The 23,446-nt window shown below is 45.4% G+C and overlaps 1 protein-coding gene across 4 annotated transcripts in view; it reads left to right on the forward strand.

The window, feature by feature from the left end:
- Positions 1-23,446, forward strand: part of SOCS7 (suppressor of cytokine signaling 7) — a 110,240-nt gene that overhangs the window by 12,433 nt on the left and 74,361 nt on the right. For 2 of the 4 annotated variants that reach the window (XM_040329847.1, XM_040329846.1), the window contains exons 2-7: positions 12,110-12,174; positions 12,270-12,374; positions 12,542-12,643; positions 15,008-15,138; positions 15,226-15,394; positions 23,056-23,184. In XM_040329847.1, the coding sequence (XP_040185781.1) occupies positions 12,110-12,174; positions 12,270-12,374; positions 12,542-12,643; positions 15,008-15,138; positions 15,226-15,394; positions 23,056-23,184 (701 nt within the window). The remainder of the gene's footprint in view (positions 1-12,109; positions 12,175-12,269; positions 12,375-12,541; positions 12,644-15,007; positions 15,139-15,225; positions 15,395-23,055; positions 23,185-23,446) is intronic. The other 2 variants (XM_040329848.1, XM_040329849.1) reach the window with 2 other exon arrangements.

Consider the following 23,446-nt stretch of genomic DNA (forward strand, 5'->3'; position numbering starts at 1 on the left):
CCGACTCCGACTCCTCTGTATTAATATGCAAATGTATTTTATACATTCCTTGAGGGAAAGAAACGCAACCTACCACAGGACTACTGGCTGGGAAGCCAACAGTCTACTGTATTGCACAGTTTAAGCAAAAGACAAACACAATGAAAACAAAGGTTTTTTTTTATTTTTTTTATTAAAGCGGGGGTTCACCCGTACATAACACTTTTTACCCTTAGATGGATGCTCGTTTTGTCTAGGGCATGGGTGCTCAACCTGTGGCTCTCCAGCTGTTGCGGAACTACAATTCCCATGAGGCATTGCAAGCCGCTGACAGGTACAAGCATGTCTCCCAAAGGCTGAGGCATTATGGGAATTGTAGTTTTGCAACAGCTGGAGGGCCACAGGTTGAGCACCCATGGTCTAGGGGAATCGGCTAGTTGTTTTAAAATATGAGCTGTACTTACCGTTTACGAGATGCATCTTCTCCGCCGCTTCCGAGAGGCTTCCGACGGTCGCATCCATCGCGTCACGATTTTCCGAAAGAAGCCGAATGTCGGTGCGCAGGCGCTGTATAGAGCCGCACCGACGTTCAGCTTCTTTCGGCTACTAGTGACGCGATGGATGCGACCGTCGGAAGCCTCTCGGAAGACTGTCAATCAAGAAGGAACGCCCGCTCCCGAAGACCCATACCCGGAAGCGGCGGAGAAGATGCATCTCGAAAACGGTAAGTACGGCTCATATTTTAAAACAACTAGCCGATTCCCCTAGACAAAACGAGCAGGAATCTAAGGGGAAAAATTGTTTTATGGGTGAACTCCCGCTTTAATCAATCAAGTGGCTGGATAGTAGCAGCAGGCATAAACATCAGGAACAGGATCTTTACCAGTTCAAAAATACAAACCACATTATTTGGTTGTTTTAGAACAAAAACAAAAAACATAGGGCAGTGGGAGGATCCAGGAAGGGGCATTTATTCTAAAACATGATTTTCCTAGGAGAATCCCATAGTCATGTTTAAAGTTTAAGCTAACAATCGGAGTTTACAAGTTTTTATAGCCTAAATGACAGCAGTTTTTCCAATGGTTTACAGCTTCAGTCTTGAACTATTGGCCCTCCATTCCCTTCACTTATACAAGTGTCTCACTCTCTAGTCCTGCAAAAAACATATTTATTTAATCCCTTATGAGTGAGAGGCTAGGTTACACATGGACGCTGCGTTCCCTGTAAAAGCAGAACACAACACTATGGAAAGTATAAGTATTGCAGCTCCTAATTGTGTGTTGCGTGCCATATAGTGAAGCACATGAAAAGCATGCTTCTTCACGGTCACTTAACCTGTTCGTTTTGCGGTTACGTGAGGCACTGCATGCATTGGTCTTTATTCTTACAGTAGAGAAGTCATTAATTATAACTTTTTGTGAATTGGGACATTTAAACTTGCTTTTTTTTTTTTTTATTCCAATCTAAATTTAGTAGGAGTCGGTGCATTGTTTGCCGACTCCGACTCCAGGTACCCAAAATTTCCCCCGACTCCGACTCCTCGACTCCGACTCCGACTCCACAGCCCTGATAGAATGTTGCTTATCCTCTCACGTAGTTGTCCTGGAAGGTGAGGGGGGAAAACCCCTGTTAGTCTTACCGGTAAATGTATTTCCAGGAACCTTCCAGGACAGCGTCTATATTCCCACCCTATTCTACTTTTCACTGGTCAACCTTGTTTACCTGGTGATGTTTTTTTTTTTTTTTATATATATTTCTATTTTTTTCCTCTGCCGAGTGCACTTTTGGTGGAGGTTTACTTGATCTTCTAAATGAAGAGGAAAGGGAGGGGCCTTTTAAATTGCATCTGATTTGTGTTTCCTGTAGAGGGCAGAGCCAATCATCTCTCAAGTAGCTGTCCTGGAAATACCGTTACCGATAAGTCTAACAGGGGTTTTCCTCTAGGTCAGTCACCTCCCCCCATAGTTAGAAACACACCTAGGGAAGATAATTAACCCCTTGATCGCCCCCACCTGTCTCCATACCAGCGACGTCAAAACAATTTTTTCTTTTATTTTTTTAATTGCATTTTAGTATGAGATCTGAGGTCTTTTTGAGGTCTTGGAATAGGAATAAAAGTGACCCAATTTAAAAAAATAAAATAAAACGTGTCAAAATAGAGTAAATAAATTAAGATTTTTTTTTTTTAAAGCGCCCCGTCCCGACGAGCTTGCGCGCAGAAGCGAACGCATACATGAGCAGCGCTCGCATATGAAAACAGTGTTCAAACCACACAAGAGGTATCGCTGCGATCATTGGAGCCAGAGCAATAATTCTAACCCTCGACCTCCTCTGTGACTCAAAACATGCAACCTGTAGAATTTTTTTTTTTCCAATTAAATTTTTATTGAAAAGTTTTCAGTTTTACAAACATGTAAACAAATGTCAAGAAGTCACGAGACATTGGACTAATTTTTTTAAACGTCGCCTTTTTAAGGGTAAAAGTTTGTCGCCATTCCACGAGCGGGCGGAATTTACTCGGAGTAACTTAATCTTTCACAATATAAAAAAAAAAAGAATTGGGCTAACTTTAACCACCCCCGGACCATATTGCTGGTCAAAGACCAGAGCACTTTTTGCGATTCGGGACTGCAACGATTTAACTGACAATTGTGCGGTCGTGCGACGTGGCTCCCAAACAAAATTGGCGTCCTTTTTTTTTCCCCACAAATAGAGCTTTCTTTTGGTGGTATTTGATCACCTCTGCGGTTTTTATTTTTTGCGCTATAAACAAAAATAGAGCGACAATTTTGAAAAAAAATGAATATTTTTTACTTTTTGCTATAATAAATATCCCCCAAAAATATATATAAAAAAAAATGTTTTCCCTTAGTTTAGGCCGATACGTATTCTTCTACATATTTTTTGTAAAAAAAAAATCGCAATAAGCGTTTGATTGGTTTGCGCAAAAGTTATAGCGTTTACAAAAGAGGGGGTATTTTTATGGCATTTTTATTAATATATTTTTTTTTACTAGTAATGGCGGCGATCAGCTTTTTTTTTTTTCCGGTACTGCAACATTATGGCGGACACTTCGGACACTTTTGACACATTTTTGGGACCATTGGCATTTTTATAGCGATCAGTGCTATAAAAATGCATTGGATTACTATAAAAATGCCACTGGCAGTGAAGGGGTTAACACTAGGGGGCGGGGAAGGGGTTAAGTATGTCCCTGTGTGTTATCTTACTGTGGGGGGGGGGGGGGTGGCCTCACTAGGGGAAACACTGATTCTCTGTTCATACATTGTATGAGAAGAAAGAGAGCGGAGGGCGCACCGACCTCGTGTGATACTGATAAAAAATATTTATTCCAATAGTAAAATCAATGGTTATACTCACAAAATTGGAGTTAAAATCAGGCTTTAAAAATGAGTACAGCAGATGTCCAGCATCGTCAGTGGAACACGAATAATCGTTTGAACCAATCAGTAGATGTAAAAGCTGACGCGTTTCGGGGGCGTACCCCTTTCCTCAGAGCTAACGTGTACTCATTTTTAAAGCCTGATTTTAACTCCAATTTTGTGAGTATAACCATTGATTTTACTATTGGAATAAATATTTTTTATCAGTATCACACGAGGTCGGTGCGCCCTCCGCTCTCTTTCTTCTCTTTTATAGTTTCATGAATACCCACGATTCTGAGGAGGGCTGCAAGACTCTAGATGATAACTTTCAATTGAACCGCACCACTTCATAGTACTCCCTATAAAATATCAGAGCGCAGGAGACTTGTTCTTGTATACATACATTGTATGAACAGAAGATCAGCATTTCCCCTGCTGACAGGACCGAGAGCTGTGTGTTTACACACACAGCTCCCGTTCCCCGCTCTGTAACGAGCGATCGCGTGTGCCCGGCGGCGATCGCGCCCGCCGGCACACGCACGGGAGCTGGGGGCGTACGCCTCCGGCGGCGCGCACGCGCCCTTAGTGGCCGCTCGAAGAGCGGACGTATAGCTACGGGCTCTCGCCCAGGAGAGCCGACCTGCCGCCGTATAATGACGGTGCGCGGTCGGCTAGTGGTTAATATGGTCTTATTTTTTTAATTAAAGTGTATTTTTTCCAAAAAAAAAAAGTGTGCTTGTAAGACCGCTGTGCAAATACGGTGTGACATAAAGTATTGCAATGATCACTTTTTTATTCTCTAGGGCAGGGGTGTCAAACTCAATTTCATCGTGGGTTGCATCAGCATTACAATTGTTCTCAAAAGGGTCGGTTGTATCTGTAAGATTAGATGTTCAGCACATCCCCTCCCCTTGCATTAGATGTCAAGAGCCACCCCACCATCACAAGTTGAGTCCCCCACTCTCCCTTACATCACAGTGCACCCCCCTTTCCTTATGCTGCTGCTGGGAAGAAACTGGATTCATTGCTTGAAAGTAGGGGTCTGGAGGAGGACCAGAAGAGGGCTGTGTAGTGAAGTAATATGTAGTGTCCAGTAGATAATTAATATTTAGGTATTAGTATGATGATGCACGTTATGTTCTGCAGCAACACCCAAGTTCTCTAGAGCGTACAATTTATTTGACTTCCAACACAGAACAAAGTTCATAGATGATACAAATCCAACAGAGTACATATAATTCAGAGTCCCATTTCTCCTAGATCAATTCTAGACCTGTGCCTTCATATTCATAGAGAATATAACTAGACAAGACTGAATGCCAGCTTATATTGCCTATCCACTGAATGGCTGAGCAATTCGATTGGCCATCTTTGATCTACATTGTGTCTCTCAGAGTGACAGATAATGACCCTAGCCGAGACGGCTTCAGTCATCACATGCCCTAATTTGCATTCTTGCATATTAACCACTTAAGGACCTTGCCTGTTTTTCAGACTTGGTGCTTACAAGATTAAAACAGGTTTTTTTTTTTTTGCTAGAAAATTTCTTAAAGGGGAGTTCCAGTCCCCCCAAAAAAAATGTTTTTAACGACTGCTCTTCTGTAATTTTTAAAACCTGGAAAATAACATTTCTAACATGGCATATTTTATTGCTCTTTCACTTTCTTGAAAAATAATCTTTTACTCACAGATCTCGGAAGCAGGCAGGTTCCATCTTGGCTGTGGGCATCTGAAGCCGTTCTGTGGTCATTTCCTGGACTTTTGTGATGCCTGAGCGGTTCATGTAACATACGGAGCTGGGTCCATGGTACTAGAGCCATTTGAGAAGCGGGGGGGGGGGTTTGGGTGCTTGTACGCCGCCACTTCGGACCTCCCGTTCTACCGCTGGGAGGTATGGTAGCGGGTGCTATGAAGCCGTCACCTTATCTCCCCCCCCAGACATCGGCCGTGTGGGAGGAGGCGAGCTGCGGGCTGTCAGAATCTTTCGTTGGTAGGCGGGGGGGGGGTAGGGGGGGTGTTGGGAGCTGCCGCCGAAAAAAAAAAAGTATTTGCACACGCCGCCACCTCGGACCTCCCGTTCTACCGCTGGGAGGTATGGTAGCGGGTGCTGTGACCTCATGTCGTGTGGGAGCAGGCGAGCTGCGGGCTGTCAGAATGTTTCGTACCGCTCGCACCCTCCTCCCTTTCTCCTGTCATTGGCCATTCGCGTCATCTGCAAATACCGCAAGATCTCGGCAGTAGGCGATATCCCAGAAACCCTTGTAATCGCCTAGGCGAATAGGGGCGGAAGACAAGAAGAAATCAAGCTAAAAGGGTATTTCTAATCAGAAAAATAAATAAATACATGCCAATGTGAAAAGTATTGGATCAGGAGATTGAATATAGAATAACTTAAAAAAGTGGGTGGAACTCCTCTTTAAAACCCCCAAACATTATATGTATTTTTTTTTCTAACACCCTAGAGAATAAAATGGCAGTCATTGCAATACTTTTTGTCACACCGTATTTGCGCAGCGGTCTTAACTTTTTTTTTAATTAAAAAATAAGACAACAGTAAAGTTAGCCCATTTTTTTTTATATTGTGACAGATAATGTTACGCTGAGTAAAAAGATACCCAACATGTGTCCTGCTTCAAAATTGCGCCCGCTCGCGCAATGGTGTAAAACTTTTACTCTTAAAAATCTCCATAGGCAGCGTTTAAAAAAGAAAAGAGAAGAAAATCCACCGTAGTCATTTTCGATGCCATCCGTCGTGGCGCAGAGCACCACGGTGATACTATGCCTCCATAGTCGGCAGTGGATGGAGCGCAAACGAAAGCGTCTGCGCTCCAAATTCTCCCGCGCCAGGATACCGCGTCATCGGCAGTGGCCCGCATGTCGGCTCCTGGCACGCTGATAGAGCTGTGCCAGGCTGAACAATACAGGGGCTCGATGGCTGCCATTTTGGCGGAGACTGGACACTGGGGGAAAGTGGTTAATAATTAGAATTAGAAGATAAAACATGTATATACACACACACACACTATGCTATAAATAAAGATAACACAGCGTGTGACTGCATATAAGTGTATCATCACTGATAAGGGTGAAAATAGGGGGGGAGGGGAGGGAATGTGAGTAATAGTGGTCCCTGACGGATACTCTCACACGGCCTGCAACGGGTGCGCACAACCGCAAAAAAAAGGGGGGGGGGAATAGCCTATTACACATGATGCTTACATTAGTGTTACATTTAGGTGGGAGGTGCCTGGATGGCCCCTGGGAGGTCCTCTGCGGCCTGCGGGGTTGGGTGGGTATTTGCATAAGTGCTCATGTGTATATAAGGGGAGCCTTTGGAAGGGTCTACATTGCTGGGCTCTGATGAAGAGGTCTTTGTAGCCTCGAAACGCGTCAGCCGGCAGTGACACACCTTTATCCCCCCTATTTGGAGTGTGGTTTGAGGGGTATCCATCACAGCATTGTCGATAAGCCTACTATGTTGCTCTCCTTGTGAGTAGTTTTTTATTATATTTTTATTCTATTAAATTGTCAACGGTAACGCACTAGGCTGGTGCGCCTTTTTCTTCTTTTTTTCTTTTGTTTGCTACCAGGATATTCCCCATCCATGAAGGGCAGCAAGGCCACTGTTACCGTTATTGGCTTTTTTCCCATGGAACATTGACTGCTGGATAAATCCACTTGTGCGCAGGAGTTTTTTGTTTTCTGTATTTAATTTTTTTTATAGGTTGCATCTTTTGAGTTACAGAGGTCTAGGGCTAGAATTATTACTCTCGCTCTAACGATTGCGGTGATACCTCACTTGTGTGGTCTGAACACAGTTTTCATATGCGGGCGCTACTCACGTATGCGTTCGCTTCTTCGTGCAAGCTCGTTGAGATAGGGCGCTTTAAAAAACATTTTTTTTTCTTTTTTATTTATTTTATACATTTTTACACAAAAAAAAAAAAAAAAAAAATGGGTCACTTTTATTCCTATTACAAGGAATGTAAACATCCCTTGTAATAGAAAAAAAGCAGGACAGGTCCTCTTAAATATGAGATCTGGGGTCAAAAAGACCTCAGATCTCATATTTAGACTAAAATGCAAAAAAAAAAAAAATGACAACAAGAAAATATGTCTTGGGCGGAAGTGACATTTTGACGTCGCTTCCGCCCTGCTATGCTATGGAGACGGGTGGGGGGCCATCTTGCCCTCACTCGTATCCCAGCCGAGCAGGAGACAGGACCCGATCGCCTCAGGACGGCTCCGGTAAGCGGCGGGGGGGGCGCGGGAGGGGGAATCCGCCGCGAAGACCACCGTTATCGTTTAAAAGACCGCTCACAGGAAAGATGGACACCTCGGTTGTGGCAGCGGCTGCTGCCGTTACCGAGATATCCATCTTTTAAAAATATATACAGTGAGCGGTCCTTAAAGCGGGGGTTCACCCTAAAAAAAAATTCTAACATTACATTAAGCTCCATTCTGACATTTGACTGTACGCTTTTTTTTTTTATTGCCGTACATACCGTTTTATCTTTATTCCCCCCCCCCGGCTTCCGGGTATGAATCCCGCGGTAGTGGGCGTTCCTATGCACAGACAAATTGATTGACGTATGGCATAAGCTTCCCCCCGGTGCATATGGCAGCGTCACGAGTTGCCGAACGTCCGTGCGCAGGCGCCGTATAGAGCCGACTCGCAGTCTGGCTTCTTTCGGCAACTCGTGACGCGGCCATATGCGCCGGGGGGAAGCTTATGCCATACGTCGATCAATTTTTCCTGTGCATAGGAACGCCCACTCCCGCGGGATTCATACCCAGAAGCCGGGGGGCAAAATAAAGATATAACGGTATGTACGGCAATAAAAAAAAAAAACTGCGTACAGTCAATGTCAGAATGGCGCTTAATGTAATGTTAGAATTTTTTTTTAGGGTGAACCCCCGCTTTAAGTGGTTAACATCAACAAGTCTCCTTTGATTAATGCAATTCGATTACAGATACCAAAGGTGGCCTAAACAGTTGTGATGTGTAAAATAGACTTATCCAGGATTCTCGCATATTGACATCGACAAGCCCCTCTTGATATCTGCAATTAGTTTACAGATACCAAATGTCAACTAAAACCTGGCCTGGCCAATTTTGGACTTATACATACATATAATAATATAATATCCCACATAAATCGGCCAACATATTTCAACAGGCTGGAGCTCTCCTACAGCTGCAGGAGAGGTGCGAGGGCCACATGAAATGGCCCGGAGGGCCGGATTCGGCCCGAGGGCCTTGTGTTTGGGGGTTCTAAGTAATTTTCTAGCAAAAAAAATGTTTTTAACTTGTAAGAAACACATCTGAAAGAGAAGCTTGGTCCTTAAGTGATTAATGCAGTAATCACCAGTAAATCAAACAAATACCGCATTCGGTATTTAAAGCGGTTCTCCACCCTAAAGTGGAGTCCCGCTGATCGGAACCCTCCCCCCCTCCGGTCTCACATTTGACACCTTTCAGGGGGAGGGGGGTGCAGATACCTGTCTAAAGACAGGTATTTGCACCCACTTCCGGCCCGGCATTCACGGGCAAAAGACGGGCATTGCGTCACATCCCGTCGCCCCCCCCCCAGTTGTGTGCTGGGAACACTCGGCTCCCAGCACACAGCGGGAGCCAATCGGCGGGCGCGACTCGCGCATGCGCCGTAGGGAACCGGGCAGTGAAGCCGCAGCGCTTCACTTCCTGGTTCCCTCAGCGTGGATGGAGGGGGGAGCAGCAGGGTGACGAGCGATCGCTCGTCATCTGCTGCGGACAGCGCTGGACTCAAGGACAGGCAAGTGTCCTAATATTAAAAGTCAGCAGCTGCAGTATTTGTAGCTGCTGGCTTTTAATATTTTTTTTTTGGCGGAACATCCGCTTTAATGCAAAGTTCTTGATTAATTGAACACTTGCACAATTGTTACCGCATGCAGTATTTTACACCATTTTATTAGCCGTTATTTAACTCTTGTGAATTGACACCAGGGTTTGGCTTTGTCAACTTCTTTTCAAAAAGCTCTGGCTTAATTTCCCCAGATAAAAACCTTTTATTCAAGGTGCTTTTTGGATCAAACCTCCCTTACAGCATTCCTTGGGTCCTCACTTTGGTTCTTTCTGCCCTGCAGAAACCACCATTTGAACCCATCAGGGAAACTCCTAAAAGGTAGCCTTCTTGGTGGCAGAGAGCCCTCTCATGTAAGGAGCCATTCCCTATTCTTCACAAGGATAAAGTAGTCTTGCATCCTGGACCCTCATTTCTTCCCAAGGTGGTGTCAATCTTTCACCTCAATGAAGATCTAAGAATCCTCCTTTCCTTGTGCCCTTGCTTCCTAAAATTCTGTGGACTCTTTGCCAGTGTCCAGTCGCCTGAAGGCACCAGCCTATAACCCAAGACCTATGAATATCAAGCCTGGGTCCTGTACTGCACTCCAAGATATGGTATTTATAGTTTAAGTGTAAGTTCCTCCCCCCCCCCTTTTTTTGGAATGTGTTTCTTGAAGAAATGCTATCTGACTTTTCAGTCTCTAAGTCAAGAGAAAACGGGTCCAGACAGACAATGCAAAACATTGTTGTAACAAATATGACAGTTAAAGTTCCGTTCAAGGCTCACTTGGTCCCCATGGGTAGCTCAGCTGGATTGGAGCTATTTTCATTTTTACAATAAGACATGAACATTGCTCCAAAACTTTTCTGGTCATACTTCCTACAGACTAAATAAACACCGATTTGGGTTATTTTCACCCCAAAAAAGTAGCAGAATACAGTTTGGCCTAAATGTATGGAGAAAGACTATTTGCAAAATGTTATAACGGAAACTAAGAAAAAACATGTCTTTTTGTTTAGCAAAGAATAAACCCAGTAGGGATTAAATACCAACAAAAAAAACTTTTTGTGTGAAAAAAATGATTCAGATTTCATATGGGGAAAGTTTTGTTGTGTGACTGCGCAATTGTCATTCAAAGTGTGACAGTGCTTAAAGCTGAAAATTGGCCTGGACAGGAAGGGGGTGAAAGTGCCCGGTATTGAAGTGGTAAAGAATATGGTAATATGTCCATGTGGTCACAGTTGCTAAATAAAGAGATTTCAGGAATATTCACCTGTTTCCCCCTATCCTTTTGTAGATGTATATTGATCTGCATAGTCAGTAAGGCAAGAAGGGAGAGTATCGCCTCTGTTAGACTGGCTATAAAATATATTAAATATGCCAGCATCCCGTTTAGTATGGAGAAAGTAAGGCCCAATGAGTAAAGACTAAAAGGCTGCTTGAGGCCGATCAGTGTCCATCATAATAGGTAAAAAAAAAGGGGGAGTTGTTGGTTCGGACTTTCAAGGCACTGATGGAAGACCAAGAGGGTAATGTAAAAAATGATATTTATTTACATATAACAATGTACAGTATAAAAACATTTAGGGACAGACCCCACAGATCAGATAACAAGACCATCTGTGTCTAATGGGTGGAGCCAATGACCTCGACCGGTTTCGCGGTAGAACCGCTTCTTCAGGAGGGTCTAAAAGATATGTATCATATCTTTTAGACCAGTGGTTCTCAACCTGGGGGTCGGGACCCCCTTGTGGGTCAAATGATGGTTAGCCAGGGGTCACCATATCCTGGGCTGTTCCTGAAGCCCACACTGCTCTCCCAGCCTTTTTGCAGCCACCCAGAAGGGCTGTCCCTGGAGCCTGTGGACACCCAGCTAGGCCACTTTTGCAGCCGCCCATTCAGTTCACAGCATGGCTTGGGGGCAGAGACTAGAGGTCAGCTTACTGGTGAGGAATGTGAAGTGGGAGGGGCTGGAGGAGACCCTATCTTTTGATTTCGGTATAGGTGTCACTGCTACGAAACACCACAAAGTCGCAGACACAGTGAGTAACACTACCTGTGATTATAGTTGCCATTAAAAGTCCCCACTACAGTTCTCAGCTCAGCAGGTGACCTTGATCAAGAGCACCTAAGTTGGCTGATCAGAACTCCCCCCAACATTGCCACTTATCCCAACTCCCCGCCAGCACTGCCACTCGTCCCTTTTCCCCCACCCTCCACCAAGGAGTAAGAGAAGGAATAATGTAAGGGAGAGGAAAAAAGAGGGGGGAGCAACAAAGAAAAAGGGAGAGAAAGAACAAGAAATACGGTTAGAGAGAGGGATGGGGGAAAAAAAAACAAGAAATTAGGATAGAGAGAGATAAAAGGGAAAGTAAGGAGAAGAAAGAGTGGTACATCCTAAAATGTACCAGAAGGGGTTTTAATACTGTACGAGTGGAAGGGACTCAGGGAGCGCTAAATGTCCATGGGTTGGGGGCGCAAATTCCTTTTCTTGCCTTGGGTGCTGACAACCCACGCTTCGAAAATAATTTTACTGTTGGGGGTCCCCACAACTTGGAAAATTTTATCAAGGGGTCACAGCACTAGAAAGGTTGAGAACCACTGTTTTAGACTCTTCCATCAGTGCCTTGGAAGTCCCAACCAACAACTCCCCCTTTTTTTTACCTATTTTGATGGACACTGATCGGCCTCAAGCAGCCTTTTAGTCTTTACTCATTGGGCCTTAGTTTCTCCATAGTCGGTAAGGCCTTTTTGGTAATTTCTTCTGCTTTCTCCAAAATTTGTTGTTCAGCCCTGCAGCTGAGATATGAGGAATAAGTGATGTTCAGATTTTACTCCTTTGAAAATGTGTGATGTTCTATGCTGAATGGGATAACGTGGCTTTGTCTATGTTTCTTAGTAGTATGCTTTTGTTTACAGGAAACCCCGTTTAACCAGAACTCAAAGTGCCTTCTCTCCAGTTTCTTTCAGTCCCCTCTTCACTGGTAAGTGGTAACTTTTTTATTTCTTGAAGCAGCAAAAAGGCTGTGCATGGACTTAGAGTTAATGTTACACACAACACGCAATCCCTCTTTTACAGGTGAAACAGTGTCACTTGTGGATGTAGACATTTCTCACCGGGGATCATGTTCTACTCACCCACCAACTCCACCTCCACCCCCTCGCAGGAGCCTCAGCCTTTTAGGTAATTCATTTCCTCACCTCTGTAAGGGAAGGTTATCTACTGGGATAATAAATAAAAAATTCCTGGATAGGGATACGCCTAGAGTTATTTAATTCTACATGCTTCCATGTTCATTCTAGTGATAAACCCTGCATGTTGTGTACATTACGGCATGTTGTTTATTCCAGATGACATTGGAGGCATACAACCAGCATCTGTTCTAGTGGGTCCCATGACCTCGTCTCTGCAGTCCTTCCCACTGCCCCCACCACCACCACCTCATGCTCCAGGTCAGCATTTAACATACTCTGAAAATAAAAATTGTTTAATAATGATGCAAATCATTATGGTTCTAATGATTTTGTATGTTCTCACTTTTACTAAAACACCGTCCACTTGCTATTTCTACCATTTACTGTTAAAGTGGATGTAAACCACAACTAAATGACAAATGTGCTAAATTACTGTGTATCATAAGGAACTGCAGTTATTTTCACTTTCATCTCAGTTCTGCTGATCTGCTGCTGATTCTTTGCAACCCTCTTTGTCCACAAGCAACGCCCTCCAACCATGGATGCATTGCATTTCTCAAGGCAGGCTATCTAATGGTGACAACAGTAAACTATGCCTGCGTAATGTGTATTGGAAACGACCACCTGTCAGCTTTGTTGGAAGACTGTGACAGGGTGGCAAAACAGGAGCACAGTTGACAGAGACAGAATGTTGTCCCTTTTTATAATTGGAAGTTTCAGAACCAGGGTTTCATACAGTTCTCTAACGCCAGGCGGTATTTTATTGAAAGCTGCACATTTACTAATATTTTTACAGTGGCTGCATCTGGTTAAATTGCAATTTTTCACCCAGCTACTTAAATTTTTAAGTGGAGGGATGTTGGGTGGAAGGTGGCCAAAAGGAACTGTATGAAACTGAAACAGTGTATTCACAGCTTTAGATTAGTGAATGATTTAAAGCGGTTGTAAACCCGCGATAAATGTATTTATTTATTTTTTTCACCTGAAAGGCAAAAGACATAATGAGCTAGTATTCACCGCATATTAGCTCATTATGAAATACTTACCTCGGAACGAGGTGAGAGGAACTTACCTGGTCCACGCCGAGCGAGATGTCATCTTGACTCGGCGTGTCTTCCGGGTATCGCCGCTCCAGCGCTGTGATTGGCTGGAGCGGCGATGACGTGGGGGAGACTTCAATTCAGCAAGGTCCGGCGGCTGGCGGTCCTTCAGCCGAGGATCCCCGCTGCGCATGCGCCGCTGCAATCGGCGGCGCATTGCGGGGGGAATATCTCCTAAACCGTACAGGTTTAGGCGATATTCTTTATACCTACAGGTAAGCCTTATAGGTAGGTAAAAGTCAAAGCTTTCCTCTGAATACTTTTTTTTATTTTTTTTTTTATTTACTTTTTTACTGTGTGATTTGAAAGAACTCAGACTGTGTAGACAATGGGGCGGGGTCATAAAGGGTGTCCCAGACACATTTAGAATTTCTTTGGGCTACCACATCGGAAAGGTACATGGATCTGTTGGTAGCCAGCAGCGAGGTTTGTGTGTCCATATTATACACTCCTTTCTTAGTATCCTCCCTCCCTGGCCATTGCATCCTTCCCACTGACAGGCGCATGGCTAAGGAATTTTGTGGTGCAGTGGACAGAGTGTGATGGGGAACTGAGAGACTAGCTCCCCATCAGGTCTACCTTGCTGTTGATTGCAAGGTAGACCTGGTTGATTGCATGGTAGTGGGTGGATCCATAGCTTCAGCCCATTAGCGAATTTTGAATCTGCACATGGACATCTGCTGTCAATCAAACATATGGCAGTCCTGATGGGGAACTAGTCGCTCAGTTCCTATTCATGCTCCTCCCACAAAGTGACTCAAGTCATTCCCCAAATTGCCATATTTAGGTAACGAACTCACCAGTATTTCCAGCCCCTTTCTTTACGTTTAGAGCTGAATGTGGCTGGAATATTAATCTCTGAGCACTAGCTTACTTTTTGTACGCCAGTTTAGAGCTGGTCTTATTTACCTCCAGTTTACTGAACTGGCAGTCATTTATGAGTCTATGAATGCCATAATGACAGGTTCTGAAAATAATGGTAGTTAGAACTACCTGAATTTGGTGCACAGCATTAATGGTATTGAAACTTGAACACGTGCTTGCCTGAATTAGGCGCAGTTAGTTGTAAAGGGAGCTATGGCCAGAAAAGTGACCTTAATGCTTCATTGAATTACCCAGAATGGATGCCATTGAAAACAGTGGGCTGCGACTTGTCATGTGACTTTGTGTCCAAAGTTGCATGACAAGTCACACAAGTGTGAATGGTTCCTTATTAAAACTTGAGAGTGCAAAATCTGGTGCAGCTGTGCATGGTAGCCAATCTGCTTCTAATTTCAGCTTGTTCCAATAAGCTTTGACAAAAAAAAACTAGAAGCTGATTGGTTTCTGTGCAGAGCTGCACCAGATTTTGCACTCTCTGGTTTTAGTAAATCAACCCCAGAGTATCTTGCTGTTGCCCCTCAAATTCTGTCAGCTCTGAACCTGCAATTGCTCAGCCTGGGACATGGCCTTTCTCCATTAGGGTACAAAATGTTGCAAGTTTGATGTTGATCAAGAATTGCTTGTGTTATCTCCATTTCAGACCCACTACCACAAGTGGTTCCCATTCGGCCACCTGAATGCACTCCTGTTCCTTTTGTGCAACCCTTACAGTGTCCCATCTTACGCCAGGATCCCAGTAGCTTTGCTGCTAGTTTACGAGAGCTGGAGAAGGTAAAGCATGTTTCTGACCAGCTTTTAACATGCCCTTTGTGTTAAATATGAGTTATAACTAATATAATTATTTCTCTCTCCCTGCAGTGTGGCTGGTATTGGGGACCCATGAACTGGGAGGATGCAGAGATGAAGTTGAAGGGGAAATCTGATGGCTCATTTCTAGTAAGAGATAGCTCTGATCCCCGCTATATCTTGAGCTTAAGCTTTCGCTCACAGGGCATCACTCACCACACACGCATGGAGCACTATCGAGGTGAGAATATCCACATTTTAAACCTCTGTTCATGGAAGCAGCAGGAAAACAATGATTTAGAATGTTATGACATTTAAAAATTTGGCTCTAGTGATTACAGAGTAAGTTAACCGGTTAAGAGCCGGACCATTATGCAGGTTAAGGACCTTGCCCCTTTTTGCGATTGGGCACTGTCGCTTTAACTGACAATTGCGCGGTCATACAATGTGGCTCCCAAACAAAATCGGTGTCCTTTTTTTCCCCAAAAATAGAGCTTTCTTTTGGTCGTATTTGATCACCTCTGCGGTTATTATTTTTTGCGCTATAAACAAAAATAGAGTGTCAATTTTGAAAAAAAAAAATCAATATTTTTTTACTTTTTGCTATAATAAATATCCCCAAAAAACATAAAAAAAATCGCAATAAGCGTTTATCGATTGGTTTGCGCAAAATTTATAGCGTTTACAAAATGGGGGATAGCTTTATTGCATTTTTATTAATATTTTTTTTTACTACTAATGGCGGCGATCAGCGTTTTTTTTTTTCCCGTGACTGAGACATTTTGGGCGGACACTTTTGACACATTTTTGGGACCATAAAAAATGCACTGATTACTTTGAAAATGACAATGGCAGTGAAGGGGTTAACCACTAGGGGGCGCTGTAGGGGTTAAGTGTGACTTAATGTGTATTTCTTACTGTGGGGGGGCGGGGCTGGACTTGTGATGTCACTGATCGTCGTCCCCTATATTGGGGAACAAACCATCACTGACACTACCACAGAGAAGAACGGGTAAGGTTTGTTTACACTCACCTCTCCCCGTTCTTCTGCTCCTGTGACCCGATCGCGGTACACCAGCGGCGATCGTGTCCGCGGGGGTGGTCACGGAGCATTGGACCGTGTCGTGAGTGCGCCCCTGGCTGGGCTCTTAAAGAGGACTTGTATATACATCCATGTGCCCAGCCGTGCCAATCTCTCGACGTATATAAATATATATATGACTAATGTAATACGAGGGGCGCTGAAGTCAAGCCAGGACTTTTACGTGTGCGTGTGTGTGTGTGTGTGTGTGTGTGTGTGTGTATATGTGTATATGTGTGTGTGTGTGTGTGTGTGTGTGTGTGTATATATATATATATATATATATATATATATATATATATATATAGTTGTATTCAAAATTATTCAACCCCCACTGAAATTGATTGTTTTGCCAAGTTTGACATTGATTTTGATCATCCTGTCATCCTGCTTACATTTAAATCAAAGAGGCACGTGTAGGTCAGACAAATATAACATAACATTTATAATGAAATAACCACAAATGTCTTTTCTGTGCTCACATCATTATCAGTTTTATTCAACCCCCAAGTGACATTCAATCTTAGTACTTAGTACAACATCCTTTTACAGTTATAACAGCTTTTAAACTTGAAGCATAGCTTGACACAAGTGTCTTGCAGCGATCTACGGGTATCTTCGCCCATTCGTCATGGGCAAAAGCCTCCAGTTCAGTCACATTCTTAGGCTTGCGCACTGCAACTGCTTTCTTTAAGTCCCACCAGAGGTTCTCAATCGGATTTAAGTCTAGTGACTGCGATGGCCACTCCAAAATGTTCCAGCCTTTAATCTGCAACCATGCTCTAGTGGACTTGGAGGTATGCTTGGGATCATTGTCCTGTTGAAAGGTCCAACGTCTCCCAAGCCTCAGGTTTGTGACGGACTGCATCACATTGTCATCCAATATCTCCTGGTACTGAAGAGAATTCATGGTACCTTGCACACGCTGAAGCTTCCCTGTACCTGCTGAAGCAAAACGGCCCCAAAGCATGATTGACCCCCCCGCCATGCTTCACAGTAGGCACGGTGTTCTTTTCATCATAGGCCTTGTTCTTCCTCCTCCAAACATAGCGTTGATCCATGGGCCCAAACACTTCTAATTTTGTTTCATCAGTCCACAGAACACAATCCCAAAACTTCTGTGGTTTGTCCACATGATTTTTGCATACTGCAGTCGACTCTTCTTATTCTTTGGAGACAACAAGGGGGTGCGCCTGGGAGTTCTGGCATGGAGGCCTTCATTACGCAGTGTGCGCTGTATTGTCTGAGCAGAAACTTCAGTACCCACATCTGACAAATCTTTTCTCAGTTCCTCAGCAGTCACACGGGGACTTTTCTCCACTCTACGCTTCAGGTAGCGCACAGCAGTCGAAGTCAGCATCTTCTTTCTGCCACGACCAGGTAGCATTTCAACAGTGCCCTTTGGCTTGAATTTGCGAATGATTCTTCCTATGGTGTCTCTTGGTATATTTAACATCTTTGCAATCTTCTTATAGCCATTGCCCTTCCTGTGAAGAGTAATCACCTCTTCTCTTGTCTTCCTGGACCATTCTCTTGACTTCACCATGTTTGTAACCACACCAGTAAATGTCTAGAAGGAGCTGAGTATCACAGTCATTTTAAAGCTGCCTGATTGGTGCTTATTAGGCTTTATTGCTGCTCCCTGACATCCACAGGTGTTTTCTATACCTGATTGAAAACACTTCAATGAACCTCTGTTCTTCAGAGTGGTAGTTTTTAAGGGGTTGAATAATTGTGTAAATGAAGAATTCACAAAATAAACATTTACTACTGTATTACAAAACCAATTGATGTCATTTTAGTTGCATATGGTTATTTAAGAAGTCCTTGTAGGATTTCATTCTGAATACAATTACAAATGTACACTAAATTCCCTAAAACCCTTTACAGCATTGGGGGGGTTGAATAATTTTGAACACAACTGTGTGTGTGTGTGTGTGTGTGTATATATATGTGTATATATATATATATATATATATATATATATATATATATATATATATATATATATATATATATATATATTGAAAGAACAAATTTTAAGGCATAGAAATTGCATTTATTTTTCATCCTACTCCATTCATACTCATCTCTGCGTTTTTAATACCTGCAATGCTTCGGGATAGAAAGATTTGTCCGTACGACTGAACCAGTCTGCTTCACTTCATCGGTGCTGAAAGGCAGACCTCTGAGGAACTCTATTAGTGGTCCAAACAGGTGGAAATCACTCGGAGCTAGTCTCTGGCTATAAGGGAGATGTGGAAATACCTCCCAGCCGCGTTGCTGTAATGTGCACGTAGTGCTGTAAGCAGAATGAGCTTGTTGTCCTGGAGAAACAGGATGCCCTTAGTGATCAAACCAGGCCGTTTTTTCCACAGACGCATATGACAGTAATATTCACTGTTGATGGTGTTCACCGTCCCCACAGAAAGATTTGTCTCTTGCACAATTTCATGGTTATGCTTCGATTATCCAGGATTAGGTGTTCCATGTGCTGACTGTTCAGAGGAATGACTGCGGTGATCTTCGTCACTGACTGATGTACGGCTATCTTTGAAACGTTTACACCATTCAAATTTCTTACTGCGACTGAGCGTCTCATCACTATACTGTGCTTGATGTCTTCTGTAGATGTCCATGGGTTTTTCACTTTCGTTCACAAACTTCATCACCACACATACCAACTCTGTTGTCTGCCATCTTGATTAACGGTGTCTTGGCTGGCATGTGATGCCACCTATCAGTAATAGGACACTTACTATTGCTTGTAATACCGCCACGCTAGCATCCCTTTTATTTATACCTGTAAAAGTCCTGGTTTGACTTGAATGCCCTTCGTAGTATATTAATGTCAGCAGAAGAGTCATACGTTTATGTGTGTCTGTGATTGCGTAAACCAAAATTGGCCCAAGAGACTTAAAAGTTAATATCGCTTGGTATCGAATGAGTCTTTTACATTTGTGTCCAGCAGAAAGGGGAAAGTTGAACCCACTGTTTACTACATGGTGAAATATACAGTTGTGAAAAATATTTGACCCCTTTCTGATTTTTTTATTTTTTTTTTGCAGATGTGTAACACTTAAATTATTCAAATCGTAAAAAAATGTATTTCACGAAGATAACCCAAGTAAACACAAAATGGTTTCATGTATTAAAGGCAAAAAAGCTGTCCAAACCTGCCTGGCTTTATTTGAAAAAGTAATTTCCCCCTAAACCTAATAACTGGTTGTGCCACCCTTGGCGGCATCAACTGCAATCAAGCGTTTGTGATGAGTGGCATTGAGCTTTTCATTTCTCCACAGCATTCCATTGCTGTAGAGCAATTTTGGCCCACTCTTCTTTGCAGAATTGTTTTTAAGGGTTTTACAGCATGAACAGCCTGTGTAAGGTCATGATACAGCATCTCAATTGGATTTAAGTCCAGGCTTTGACTAGGCCACTCCAAAACCTAAATTTAGCTTTGTTTGAACCATTTGGTGATTTTATTTTTTGCTTCAACAGGTCTCGCAGTAATCGGACCTGGGTGTGGCAAGTGAAATTTTAACTCGGCCATTCCAAACAATTGTGGTTAATCACAGTTCATTCATGATTCAGCATGGAAGGGGGTAATTACTTTTTCACATAGGGCCAGGCAGGTTTGAACAGCTTTTTTTCCCCTTAATAAATGAAATAATACTTTAACAACTGCATCTTGGATGATTATATGAAAGCTATTCACATTAATCCCCCTTTCACACTGGGGCAGGGGGTGCGGTGGTGGTATAGCGCCACTATTTTTGCATGCGCTATTTTTAGCGCAATAGCACCTGCAAACCACCCCAATGTGAAAGGGGTATAACACATTTATAAGGTGCAAGAGCAAACCTCAGATATTACTGCAATACTTCAAAATCCCTTTTTAGCCTTTGATCTCGCTGTGAGACAGTAATTGCTAACCTTAGGTGGTGCTTGGTGAGTTCATTTTTATCATATCCAGGAAACTGAGGTTTCTTCAGAGGGCTACATTAGCACTTTAAAAAAGGTTTGCAGTTAGGCCCCTTGCAGACAGGGTGGACTCCGCCAAGCAGATCCGCCTGCTCAGTGATGAGGAATCTGTCTGCAAAACAAGAGCATGAGAGGTCCGTGTCCACTCCGCTATGCACAGCTGACACAGCCCGCTCTTCTCTATGGGTCGGTCGGATGGAAACAAACCGCTTCGTTTCCATCCGATTGTCATCCGATCCACTGGATAGATGAGGAAGGCCGATCCATAGGGAGCTATGGATGGTTAGAAAAACTGACAGGCGAACCCCATTGGTCCGTCAGTGTGAAATGGACCTATGTTTAGAGGCACACTCTTGTTTTACAAAATCACTTTGGCCTGCTTCACACCTGTGCTTCATGTTAAAGCAGGGCTCAAAATTTCAAGTCCTAAGCTACAAGCCAGGCCTCAAAGGTTACCTGCCACCTAAATGCACCCCTAAACACGCCCTCATAAATTATTTTATGAAATTACACTGTTTTATGCAGAATTGAGTTCTAAAAATAAATATTAACAGCAACTTTATCCATGCCCTCCACCAATGCAGCCTGTGTTTCACGCCCCCCCCCCCAGTGTGGCCTGTGTTTCACCCCCCCCCCCAGTGCGGCCTGTGTTTCACCCCCCCCCCCAGTGCGGCCTGTGTTTCACCCCCCCCCCCCCCCCAGTGCGGCCTGTGTTTCACCCCCCCCCCAGTGCGGCCTGTGTTTCACCCCCCCCCCAGTGTGGCCTGTGTTTCACCCCCCCCCCCCCCAGTGCGGCCTGTGTTTCACCCCCCCCCCCAGTGCGGCCTGTGTTTCACCCCCCCCCCAGTGCGGCCTGTGTTTCACCCCCCCCCCAGTGCGGCCTGTGTTTCACCCCCCCCCCCCCCAGTGCGGCCTGTGTTTCACCCCCCCCCCCCCAGTGCGGCCTGTGTTTCACCCCCCCCCCCCAGTGCGGCCTGTGTTTCATCACACCCCCCCCCCAGTGCGGCCTGTGTTTCACCCCCCCCCCCAGTGCGGCCTGTGTTTCACCCCCCCCCCCCCAGTGCGGCCTGTGTTTCACCCCCCCCCCTGTGCGGCCTGTGTTTCACCCCCAGTGCGGCCTGTGTTTCACCCCCCCCCCCAGTGCGGCCTGTGTTTCACCCCCCCCCCCAGTGCGGCCTGTGTTTCATCACCCCCCCCCCCCCCAGTGCGGCCTGTGTTTCACCCCCCCCCCCCCAGTGCGGCCTGTGTTTCACCCCCCCCCCCAGTGCGGCCTGTGTTTCACCCCCCCCCCCCCAGTGCGGCCTGTGTTTCACACCCCCCCCCCCAGTGCAGCCTGTGTTTCACCCCCCCCCCCAGTGCAGCCTGTGTTTCACCCCCCCCCCCCAGTGCAGCCTGTGTTTCCCCCCCCCCCCCAGTGCAGCCTGTGTTTCACCCCCCCCCCCCCAGTGCAGCCTGTGTTTCACCCCCCCCCCCAGTGCAGCCTGTGTTTCACCCCCCCCCCCCAGTGCAGCCTGTGTTTCACCCCCCCCCTCAGTGCAGCCTGTGTTTCACCCCTCCCCTCAGTGCAGCCTGTGTTTCACCCCTCCCCTCAGTGCAGCCTGTGTTTCACCCCCCCCCCCTCAGTGCAGCCTGTGTTTCCCCCCCCCCCCCCCTCAGTGCAGCCTGTGTTTCACCCCCCCCCCTCAGTGCAGCCTGTGTTTCACCCCCCCCCCCTCAGTGCAGCCTGTGTTTCACCCCCCCCTCCTCAGTGCAGCCTGTGTTTCACCCCCCCCCCCCTCAGTGCAGCCTGTGTTTCACCCCCCCCCCCTCAGTGCAGCCTGTGTTTCACCCCCCCCCTCAGTGCAGCCTGTGTTTCACCCCCCCCCCCTCAGTGCAGCCTGTGTTTCCCCCCCCCCTAGTGCAGCCTGTGTTTCACCCCCCCCCCCTCAGTGCAGCCTGTGTTTCACCCCCCCCCTCAGTGCAGCCTGTGTTTCACCCCCCCCCCTCAGTGCAGCCTGTGTTTCACCCCCCCCCTAGTGCAGCCTGTGTTTCACCCCCCCCCTAGTGCAGCCTGTGTTTCACCCCCCCCCTAGTGCAGCCTGTGTTTCACCCCCCCCTAGTGCAGCCTGTGTTTCACCCCCCCCCCCTCCCCTAGTGCAGCCTGTGTTTCACCCCCCCCCCTCCCCTAGTGCAGCCTGTGTTTCACCCCCCCCTCCCCTAGTGCAGCCTGTGTTTCACCCCCCCCTCCCCTAGTGCAGCCTGTGTTTCACCCCCCCCCCCCTCCCCTAGTGCAGCCTGTGTTTCACACCTCCCCTCCCCTAGTGCAGCCTGTGTTTCACACCCCCCTCAGTGCAGCCTGTGTTTCACCCCCCCCCCCCCCCCTCAGTGCAGCCTGTGTTTCACCCCCCCCTCAGTGTAGCCTGTGTTTCACCCCCCCCCTCAGTGTAGCCTGTGTTTCACCCCCCCCCCAGTGCAGCCTGTGTTTCACCCCCCCCCCCCCCCCCGTGAAGCCTGTGTCTGCCCCCTCCCCCCTTCCCACTGCATGGGAAACCAGATTTGACCCTTTTTTTGGTGTCTCCCCACATGGCAGTGCCCAGTAGTGTGTTAATAGGCATTGTAGGTACCGAAAGTAAGTAAATTGAAGTGTGTGTAAAATGAATGGCCCCACATTGCACAATCGTGTGCATGGTTTGGTCCTGTGCATTGCAGTGACGTGTGTTACCGCAAGTGTGAAGCTGGCCTTTTTGTTATTTAAGTTTTCTCAAGTAAATGGTTATAGATGGTTCTTAGAGCTTATGGCTTACCTTGCAGTATAAGTTTTGGCCAGAGTGATGTATATCACAACTTTCCTTTCTCAGGTACCTTCAGTCTCTGGTGTCATCCCAAGTTTGAAGATCGCTGCCAGTCTGTAGTTGAATTTATTAAACGAGCAATTATGCACTCAAAAAATGGAAAGTTCCTGTATTTTCTACGCTCACGAGTTCCAGGTAAGTGCTTCGGAGGCTTTTTTTTTTTGAAGACCCCCTTTAGACACAAGCAAAGTGTCAGATATCTGCTTTGTTTTCATTTCAAGTAGCTCAGTTTTTTTTTATTCTTTTACGTACTCTTCTGTTGAAAGCGCTTTACTATTATTTTATTAATTTTGATTCTGCATTTAAACTCCTTTCACACTGGGGCGTTTTTCAGGCGCGTTAGCATTAACAAAATGCGCCTGAAAGAAGCTGCATCTGCAATCCCAATGTGAAAGCC

Source organism: Rana temporaria, chromosome 12, assembly GCF_905171775.1.
Source record: "Rana temporaria chromosome 12, aRanTem1.1, whole genome shotgun sequence".
Taxonomy (NCBI): Eukaryota; Metazoa; Chordata; class Amphibia; order Anura; family Ranidae; genus Rana; species Rana temporaria.